General features: G+C 36.4%; 2 protein-coding genes across 2 annotated transcripts; both read left to right on the forward strand.

Annotated features, from left to right (window-relative positions):
• Nucleotides 1–1,411: 1,411 nt before the first annotated feature.
• Nucleotides 1,412–5,732, forward strand: LOC136275637 (uncharacterized). Its single transcript, XM_066085264.1, has 9 exons — nucleotides 1,412–1,499; nucleotides 2,146–2,367; nucleotides 2,865–3,035; nucleotides 3,195–3,209; nucleotides 3,337–3,651; nucleotides 4,011–4,181; nucleotides 4,293–4,307; nucleotides 4,873–5,172; nucleotides 5,527–5,732. The coding sequence occupies exons 1-9, from the start codon at nucleotides 1,412–1,414 to the stop codon at nucleotides 5,730–5,732; spliced, it is 1,503 nt and encodes a 500-aa protein (XP_065941336.1).
• A 67-nt stretch (nucleotides 5,733–5,799) lies between these two features.
• On the forward strand, nucleotides 5,800–11,331 carry LOC105343226 (uncharacterized). The gene is made up of 11 exons (XM_034462595.2): nucleotides 5,800–5,812; nucleotides 6,240–6,491; nucleotides 6,708–6,875; nucleotides 7,059–9,041; nucleotides 9,181–9,342; nucleotides 9,467–9,532; nucleotides 9,749–9,990; nucleotides 10,103–10,186; nucleotides 10,297–10,441; nucleotides 10,761–10,954; nucleotides 11,222–11,331. The coding sequence occupies exons 1-11, from the start codon at nucleotides 5,800–5,802 to the stop codon at nucleotides 11,300–11,302; spliced, it is 3,390 nt and encodes a 1,129-aa protein (XP_034318486.2). The 3' UTR covers nucleotides 11,303–11,331.
• The last annotated feature ends 2 nt before the right edge of the window (nucleotides 11,332–11,333 follow it).

Here is an 11,333-nt window from a genome sequence, read left to right on the forward strand (position 1 = left end):
ATTTTATTGTTTATTTCAATAAATAATACGTCACAACATGGGGGTGTCAAATACCACCTTAAACATGATTGTACTTTTACCACCTCATAACACCACTCAGTGTTTCCGTTTGATTTTAATAACAAAATATAACTGTAAGTAATAAAATTGTCTCTACCTCCCCCTAACATATTACGAACACAAACTAATGGTGTGTGAATGGGGAAGGGGGGGGGGTGGTACAAAAACTGTAGAAAACGTTGAGGGGCGTATCTCTCCCACCGCTCACAAGTTCATTGATCAACATACGCACGCTGGAGTACTTGCCTAGTTGGCTTCGCATTTTGGTGCCTCGCATATTGTTTATATTTTGTATATGTACGCAATATTAATGAGCATAATATCTCAAAGTTATTTTAAAGATAGATAAAAAAGAAATGCTTGAATAATTGGTTGAAGAGTAAATTCTAAATTTCGTCTTGGTACACAAAAAATACGGATATTGTTATTTGGTATGGAAAAAAAACCTGGGACGTTTTATGCATTCATGAAAATCAAAACTAAAGAGAGTTTCCCACTTCCGTTTGTTTAGGTGCAGGTTTAATAGACATATGCCGCGAAAACTGGAAAAGCAGCAATGTGTTTTCTATTCATTGTCCTAAATATTAACCAATCATAAAAACGGGTGTCTGTTTTATCACTGAACGCTCATTAAAATGTGAGAAAATAGTTTGTACTTTTGTATTTTTCCCCGCGATTAAAACCACACTTCTCATACATAATCTATCAATTAACGTCACCCTTCAGCTTCAAGGATCAATCAACCCCAAGAAGTTTTTTTACTATTTACCTTGCCGCCATCTTTAAATGATGCCACACACGTGTTTGTTTATTAAGTTTCAATTTATTTTAAAAATGCTTTTGCCAACTTGTATTATTAAGCAAATAAACCTATTTTTAGCTATTTACTGACCCTGGCAAGTCATTCTTTGAAAAAAAAAATGTTTTTAACCCTAATTCCATTTTTCAAATGCAGAAAACAAATGAAGCCAACAATTTACTTTGATTTTGCTTCAGTGATAATTCTAGCTTTTTTACTCCTGAACCAAAGAAAGCCACATATTTATGTATAACGCGTGCCTGTTTGTAACTTATGCCAATATTTGTTAATAAAACAATCAAATAGAATTTGTTCTGTATTGTTCACCATTATAAGCGCTTTTCTCCAAATAAGTTAACTACAAAGAGTACTTAATACACAGTCACCAACGACGAACACTCAATGTGGGTGGGTTTTAAAAAAAACTTCTTTTTTAAAACTGATGCAAAAACAGCAAACTGCGTGTCACACCCTTAAATGCTCTTCAAGAGTAATAAAACAATAAAAATCTAGACAAATAGCATAGACCTCACCTATTCATACATATTGTAAATGCATAAACCTATCCGACGTAAGCCGGGTCTAACAGGAGTGCAATGGGGTGGAAGAATTTGTCGACAGCTATACACAGTATCTGCATGTGAGTGTAAATAATTGTCCACCCATATCTATACAGATTTACAACACACCTGAATGTAACCGCCATAAATAAAAACATATTTCTAAAATAAAATATATATCAACCCTTATAAAATCAGCTGAGCTTCTGCCTCGGCCCATTCACAGAGATGTCACCTTATGGATATATTCTTTTCTTTTGGTTTTGTTGTATGTATTGTCTTTTATATAATAATCACTACTTTTTAGTCTTAGTCAGTTTGAAATCCGTATCTCTACTATAACTATCGTTTATGAAACAGTAACTGTTGTGATATTCCATATTTAAATAAAATTATTCTTGTTATAGGAAACTAGATTATAGATAAAAACAATCTCGTCCACAATTTGATAATAATCCCTTATTACATGTACAAGTACCGTTTGTTTCCAACATTTTATTACAAATTCTATTTCGTTCAAATATGTTCTACATAAGTTTCTATTCTTTAACATGACATAATCTACCAACAGCAGTGATTGTTCGTAAAGTTTTATGTAACTATTTATCAAATAATTAATTGTTTTATTAATGTAAATAATTAAATGTGTCTAAAAAATACACTTTTAAAAATTGAAACAGTCCACATGTCATCAATGTAATTTTTGATTTACAATTTTTCTTTCAGCATTCCTTACATATTCAAAAGCGGATCCGTGCGAAAACTACTCTCCCCTCCCGTTTTCTTATGACCGTTACGTCACAAACAACATCAGCGGGTCAGAGGTCAGCGTTTTACATGACAGGCACCTGGAGAGGGCGTGGTACAGGGTGGGCCACGCCCTAGATATGGCGACTACAGCCCCGTCTCATCTACAGTGTGGAACTACTTTCCCTGTTTGGATGAACGGTAATTACAGTAGTGTAAACGTCTTTACGTCCACGTGTTATCCTGTTCTGGTGCATCGCACTGTCCGAATAATTTCATCATCAATCAATTAATCATATTTATGGAATAATGGTTTTCTTTTATTACAAATGATGTGCATGGTAGTTATATAAGTTATCTTGTTGGCTTCCAGTTCTCAGTAATTATACATTAATTAAATCCATATCATATTCATTCATATTTTTAGAAAGTCGATAATGGTAAAAAATCAAAGTTTGAACAACCTGAGAAAAAACATTTTATATATTTTTGCAATTCTGTTATAATACTTTAAAACATATAGACGTAGTGTTTTATGAAAATGTGTACAAATATACGTTAAAATAACCAAAAACCCACAATAAAATTTATTTTAGAATTCGATAAAAAATATCACAAACATCGAGTCTTAAATCTTTTGCTAATTAATTAAAATGCACATACCTGCAAATTATATTTATTGACATATCCGCCGTTAGGAAGTATTCCGGATATATCCGACGGGGAGGCAAGTAGAAGAGCGTGTATCCTTGGTAACATCTTCGGGAACTTTTGTGTTCATCATCTGGAAATCAGGGTGAAAAACTGCGGAACCTACAGGGTGTATTACCTTCCCCCAACGCCCAGCAATGACGAGGCATATTGTTTTGGTACGATGATATTTCGTCTTAATTTGTCTTGAAATGATTCCATTCTAGATCAAATAGACCGGCATAAAAATGAGAATAGAAAATGTTAAAGAATGCAGATATCCATTTTAACCTCTCACTGCAATGTATCAAAATTGCTCTCTTTGTTTGTTGTTTTAGGAAGCAACAAGGCGGGTATGTCTTAAGAAAATAAACAGTAAACTTTCTCAATTCATACTTTTATTTCAAAGATTCTTTCAAATCATCAATTGACCGTCAGAACCTCATTATGTTTACATTAATATTAATATTTATTAAAAAGAAATTGACATTGACAACACAACTAGTAGCCAAACAAATACAACCAGGGTTCCGACAACAGACTCTCCAACCACAAGTAGGCCAGGTTCTGGGAACATGACCAGTGTACCGACCTCTGACCCCTGCTATAAATACTCTCCCCTCCCTAACGCCTACGACCGTTACTACTACAACGTGATCAATGGATCCTCGGGGAGCGTGCTACATGACCGCCACCTGCCGGAGGGCTGGTACAGGGCGGGGGTCTCACTGGACATGCCCAACATTGCCCCCTCCCACTTGTATTGTGGAACCTATTTTCCAGTCTGGATGGATGGTAAGGAAAACAAACATTTATTCTGCAAATTCTATCATTTGTGTTGTAAATTGATTACTAATTAACATCAAAGGTTAAGAATTGAAAAGGACGAATTTCTTGGAATTTCATTTTGCCTTTTCACCACGCCATAAGTCGAATTTTGTACATTTTGTTTGACGTGTCACTTGGTATATCGTTTCGAATTCTAATGTATTTATTATCAAAGACGACTATTTATCTTTGTTTCATAATATAATAGAGTTTGCGACTTTAAGATTTACTACAAAAGAGCAAAGCAAAAATTGTAAAAAACTAAATATTTCATTTTTTTTTCATTTTACATCAAATGAACCAATTTGGTTTGAATTACTTTCCAGGAAATATTCCAAACATATCAGAAGGTATAGTGGAGCGAAAAGTATGTTTCCTTGGTAACCAGGCTGGTAATTTCTGTGTCCATCATTTACAAATCCAAGTGAAGAACTGTGGGGACTACAGAGTGTATTACCTGTACCCCACTCCCAGTAATGACGAGGCTTACTGTTTCGGTAATTGTACACGAGTTGAGAACAATGATTTTATAAGTCTCAATAAAATATCTTTTTTTGTTCTAAGGCGAATTGAAACGAAACTTACGAAGAATCGTCTTTTTATTTCAGGTATGGACAAAACAGGTAAATTTCATACATTAATATTATAACAAGTATGGCAATCAGTCTATCCCATATTCAGATTTATTTACAGATGCATAAAAAACTATCATCAAAAATCAAGTTCTAAACATTAGTTAAGGAATAAGGAATCATTCTTTGAGTATTATGAGGTGATAATTTCGGTCGGGACGTAGTCAAATCCGATAAAGCCCGAAGGGCTTTATTGTAGAATTGACCACGCTCCGACCGAAATTTTCACCTCATAATATTCAAATAATGATTCCATATTACTTATATTTATATTATTTCCAATTTTTACTCTTTTAAACAATATTATTTTAAAACCTCTATTTTTCATGTAACACATGCTATGTATTACTCTGCGACGCAGCCAATACCGTTTTTCGGTTATGCTATAAGACACGCCCATTTTGTGTCACTCATGCTTTATGAAGTTATTGGGTTTTAGGGTTCAAAATTGATTCGTAATGCTATCACACAAAAAGACAATTGAAAAAGTAAATATAAGCAATTCACTTCGAAGAAAATAGAAATATAAAGGAACAAAACTTTTGACTTCTTGAAGAATTAGACGATGACGAAACGACAGATTCTCCGTCCACTACAAGAGTCTCAACAACCGTAAGTAGGCCAGGTTCTGGGAACGTGACCAGTGTACCGACCTCTGACCCCTGCTATAAATACTCTCCCCTCCCTAACGCCTACGACCGTTACTACTACAACGTGATCAATGGATCCTCGGGGAGCGTGCTACATGACCGCCACCTGCCGGAGGGCTGGTACAGGGCGGGGGTCTCACTGGACATGCCCAACATTGCCCCCTCCCATCTGTATTGTGGAACCTATTTTCCAGTCTGGATGGATGGTAAGGAAAACAAACATTTATTCTGCAAATTCTATCATTTATGTTGTAAATTGATTACTAATTAACATTAAAGGTTCAGAATTGAAAAGGACGAATTGCTTGGAATTTCATTTTGCCTTTTCACCACACCAAAAGTCGAATTTGCTACATTTTGTTTGACGTGTCCCTTGGTATATCGTTTCGAATTCTAATGTATTTATTATCAAAGACGACTATTTATCTTTGTTTCATAATAACAGTTTACGACTTAAAATTTACTACAAAAGAGCAAAGCAAAAGTTGTAGCAAACTACATATTTCATTTTTTTTTCATTTTACATCAAATGAATCAATTTGGTTTGAATTACTTTCCAGGAAATATTCCAAACATATCAGAAGGTATAGTGGAGCGAAAAGTTTGTTTCCTTGGTAACCAGGCTGGTAATTTCTGTGTCCACCATTTACAAATCCAAGTGAAGAACTGTGGAGACTACAGAGTGTATGACCTGTACCCCACTCCCAGTAATGACGAGGCCTACTGTTTCGGTAAGGATTGCATCTGTGTATTTAAAATGATTTAAATCAAAATTTTGATAGTTGTTTTACAATGTCATTTCACAATGAATTTTATTTTGATATATTTCAGGAATGGACAAACCAGGTAAAATGATATATTTTTTTAAGTTAAGTAATTAAGATATCAAATCACGAACTTTTATCTTATAGAACACTTTTGGCGACTTGAATCCTTTGTCATCATCTGCTCCTATATCGTTTAATTACTGAAAATAAGCTTTCTTAAAGTTTTTACAATCAATTCTGGTATATGTATCTTTGTAGCTGTAGAATTATTTATTCATTATATTTATTCATACCTGTATAAGGTTTAGTATACATGTCTTAAAAGGTAATTCACATGTATGTGGTGTACGTAGAATTATACATGTATTGATATAAAACCCAGTTAATAAAAATAAAATAAAGGATTTGTACAATGTAAACCTACTTTCTAAAAAAAATTATCTGAATGCGTAGTTTTCCATTCCTTTTTTATTTTTAATTGGATTATTTATGAACCCAAATTTCAGAACCAACCCCGGCACCAACTAGTCCAGCTACTGGTGGTCCCCCGCCTACTGTCCAAGTCGAGCCTTGCCTGAGTTACACTGTTCTCCCACACTATGAGTACCGGTACATACAGAACACAGTGAACGAGAACAGCTCCATCATCCACGATAGGAACCTGTCAGAACAGTGGTACAGGGCCGGGAATCTAGACATTCCCAACTTTGTATCCAACCTGTTCCATTGTGGTACCATATACCCAGGATACATGACAGGTACACATTCCTGCGGGTCGATTGCTTGCTCTCAATTGTCTTCCAAAAACAATGAAAATATCATGGAAATCATTTTGATACTTGATTTGATGCAGAAAATACTTTTTACTCATTTTGACAAAGATTAGGTTATCTTTATTTCGTGCTGTATTATTAACTGCTTTATATATTTTGTCACGGTTTGTATCAAATTTTTGTATATTCAACAACCTGCAGGTTTGATACCGAATGTTACGGCTGGCATTGTGAATAGAACAGTGTGTTTCCTCGGAGGAGATGACAACTGGTGCTACCATAGTATTCTGATAAAGGTGAAGAACTGTGGTTCTTACCGAGTCTACCTGCTGAAACCAACACTAACAAACACCTCGGCCTACTGCTTCGGTAACTACTCGTACAGGCATCTGAGCAGTACATAAGCATAGCACTATACAAAACTTTGAAAATAAAATATGTGATAGGAAAGAAATAATGCACCGATGATATTAAATGCTATAGCAAGTATATGTACCTATTTATCAATGTATTCCTCTAGTTACTTGATAAAATAAGCTCGTTCTTTGTCAGGTTCCAATCCTAACTACGACATTTCAACAACAACAACGTTGCCTACCTCGCCGATTACTACTGATGAGGATGAAAGTACAGAAAATACGGATTCAATGGAACCTACATCTCAAACACCTATCAATACAACTTTCGATCAAAATTCAAGCACATCCAGTTCGTGGACTTTTAATCAGTCTCTCAGCACTACTTCTTACATACCACACACATCAACTGTACAGCCTCCGGCATCTACTTCAGCTAATGGTACAGTTAGACCCCCAGCATCGACTACAGCATCTCAACAGTCCACTTCTTTAACTCATCCAGCTAATGATACACAGCGACCTACAACTACCTCAACAACCAAACTACCTACGTCATCGAGTAATCCAAATACAACAGAGAAACCTGAGCTACCTGTATCATCAACAACAAGCATTAAGACATCAGCTAATGTCACAGACCAGCCAGCTACAACCCCACAACAGCCTTCATCTTCTACTACAACTACTTACACCCACCTACCGACGACTTTAGCCACCAATGGCACACAGCAGTCCACCACAACTCTTGCTACTCAGCTACCATCATCGTCGACAACAGCATCTAATACTCAACACCCATCAACTACTCTAGACATAAATAAACCAACAACTGTCAATACAACACAACAACCGACGACAACAACTGCGGCTACGCAAGAACAACAGTCTACTTCTTCTAGCATGAAAACATCAATGATAACCACAACGCTACAACCTCAGCCTGACACAACCTCTACATCTGTCGGACCACAACAATCAACACCTTTAACGAATGGCACGCAGCAGCCAATAACACCAACATCACCAAGTTCCACACAACAACATTCCACAACAACTCTTGCACCCCAGCTTCCTCAATCTTCTACTACAGTCAATGGAACGCAACAACCTACAACAACTGTAGCAACCGATGGATCTACAACATCAATCAATGATACACAGCAACCAACGAGAACTACACAATCCCAATCATCAACAATTATGAATACTAACACGTCAGCCAGTACCTCAACTCAACCACCTACAGCATTCACCAATGCTACACATCAGGCCATTACAACTCAACAACCTACACTACCCACTAACACTACACATCAGGCAATAACAACAGCTCACTCAACTCAACATCCTACACTATCCACCAACACTACACATCAGGATATAACAACAGCTCATACAACTCAACAACCTTCAATTACGTCAACCTCAGCATCGATTAACGTTACACAGTTGCTATCAACAACCACTCTGGAAACTCATAAACCTAATTCTACAACCTCTTCTGTGGTAACACAAGAACCTACTTCAGCAACAATTTATTCAACCTTAAAACCCACCACACCAATTAACAGCACTCATCAACCATTAACGTCAACTTCTGCTACCGATACATATCAATCTACAACAATATCAACGGAGCCATCGGTTAACAAAAGCACAACAGTGTATTCTACTGTGTCCTTCTCGTCTACTACTCCAGTTTCTGTAAACAGAACTGAAACATCAACTCTTAAAACAGATTATCCGACCAACACAACAACTGCAAGTTCGCCACCGACAAGTAACAATGTGACTACAACACTATCAACGTCAACCTCAAGAAACGCTACAAATGAGTTTGTGCCCGTAAACACTACAAACACAATTGCTGTGAATCTTACTACATCAACGCCATTTACTGTATATCCAAATGCAACAAATCCTCAAGAACCTGCAAAAACAACGTCGACTTCGTTACCATTCACAACTACAAACATTAACAACCCCTGTGTAGAATACACAAATCTAACGGATATTGTAAAAAGATTTCACACCAATCAGATTCCGGCAAACTCTAACGAGTCCCTCTCTGACCATGGCCTGCTTTTCGGCTGGTATGGAACAGGGTCGCATGATCTTTTAACAATGAGGGCCCTAAGATATCACTGTGGAACTAAAGATCCTATTTGGATTGATGGTAACTCATCATTTAATCTAATGAATTTGAATTTAGACCAAAACATATAAGTTTTTCCATCAATCTTATATGATATAAACAGTCAATGTCTTGATTTATAAACACTGATTCATTATATTACACCCATTTCATGTTTTAGGAAGCATACCGAGCGTTGATGAAGGCGTGGTTGATAGAAGGGCCTGTGTCATTGATGACTGGATCTGTGGGACGTCTATCGCCATTAGAATTCGTAACTGTGGCAATTACCGTGTGTATCAACTAAGACCAACAATAGTCGACAGTGCATACTGCATTTATGGTAGGCAGCAACAAATTGTCTGCAATGTTATTTTTTTTTGGGGGGGGGGGGGGCTGGTTCTAATGATATTAATTTCTCCTATTTTGTCCTATTGTTGATAATAGGATAATCCTCTACCTTTCAGACATCAGCGATCCAACAACAGCTAGTCCTACAACACTTAACCCACTACCTTCAACTCCACTGTCGTGTTAGTAATGGTGTAGAATTTTAAAGTCAAGAATGCTACTTCTGTGTACTCTATCAAAATCATACGAGACATATTTCATTGACAGGGAAATTTTTAAGCTCTGAATTTCATCTATCTTTTTCATTTAAACAAGATTAAATCGTCATATATGTAATTAATATTTTTTAATACTGAAATGTTTAATTAAGACTGAGATAAAAATAATCAAATCAACAGCTCCTACTCCTGTTCCAACAATTACCGACGCTGAGGTAGAAATCCATTTGGTCCCTGAGGGCATTAGTGAAGCATTCCAAGCACGCTGCGTATTCAATGCCACCAACGCCGGGAGTGTTCGATTTAACGTCTCCTGGTATTTTGACGGTGTGTTTTATTCTTCTCTGTCGGAATCGCTGGAAGATATCCAGAGAACATATATTTATCTCCAAAGGGACAACTTCAAAACTCTAGGAAGGAATGTTAGTAGAGATATATTATCTAACGCTATCTAATTATGAATTGCAGATCACCTCCCGAGTCTTTAAATTATGTTAGGTACGAACATATTTCAATGTTGTCGATAAATTTCAGATATCATGCGCAGTACATATGTTGAATAACGGCGGGTCAATCATTGAATCCAGGCAGAGTCAGGAAAAGTTTCTCGGAATAAAGGTCAGCAAAACAACAAATTTCATTTAAAACCTAGTTTATAAATGTTTAAAAAATAAACGGAGAAATGTATGAAATTGTACATCTGTGCTTGACTTTGCATACGTTTTAAGATTCTCACACCTGTTGTGACGTTCAAACGTGGGGAGGAGGGAAAGATCAAAATACAACTTACCGTACCGATCGGTTGTCTGCAATTGGTTAGTCAGTGTGACGTCATTCTCGCCATGATGGACCAATCAGAAGATCAGTGCACAGGTAATGCGATATCCTTTTAATCTTAACACTCATACGCTATTAATTCATAAGCGTGTTTTAAAATTTAAATCTTAAGCCATTTCTTAAAATGCCCACGCAAATTCATATATTCAATTATTTCGTATTGAATGAAACTTAACTATGAGCGATACAAATTTTGAACTATCTGTACACGTACAATAAGTAAAAAATAAACATTTGAAAAATATTCATAAAGTTGCGTTGGTATTTTTCCTTACAGATTTACAAAATGTAAGATTATAAAACATTGTTTTAGTAAAGAATTTTACATGTATATAATATGATATTCCTTTGCCAGGCGCCGCTGTATCCGGCCAAAGAGACTGTGGAATTTCCCTGAAAAGTAAAGAATGGAGCAGGATTTACGAGATTCCCGTGGGAGCTATAGAAGAGGAAGGACACGAGTATTCGGCGACTTATGAAGTGGTCCTACGGACGGACGCTCATTTCCATCAGCCGATATGGGGGTTGTACGAGTTACCCCCGGTGAAGGTATATCCTACAGATTAACGGCAATATCCCTGTGTGATTGGGTTAAAGTCCTTTGATCCGCTCACGTAGATCGCTTCGCGATCTTCTAACTGTCATGATATAGATGAGAGGATCAAGGAATGTGATTCTAATTTGATTGGGTACATCCCGAGTTTTAATTGTATTGTTAAACTTTGTTTTTAACGAAGATTTCCAGTAAAAGAATTTAGGCTTTATGCTGCATGGTGAAATAATGAATGCAATACAATAGATCTTATTAATTTCAAGATTGTGATCGAGGAGGGCAGTGACAGGGAGTGGTCCAAGAAATACTGTAGGGCGGTCAATGACCCTCACCTTTTGACCTAGTTGATCAAAGGTATTATCCCATTAAACGATT

This window comes from Magallana gigas, chromosome 5 (genome assembly GCF_963853765.1).
Source record: "Magallana gigas chromosome 5, xbMagGiga1.1, whole genome shotgun sequence".
In the NCBI taxonomy this organism is placed as follows: domain Eukaryota; kingdom Metazoa; phylum Mollusca; class Bivalvia; order Ostreida; family Ostreidae; genus Magallana; species Magallana gigas.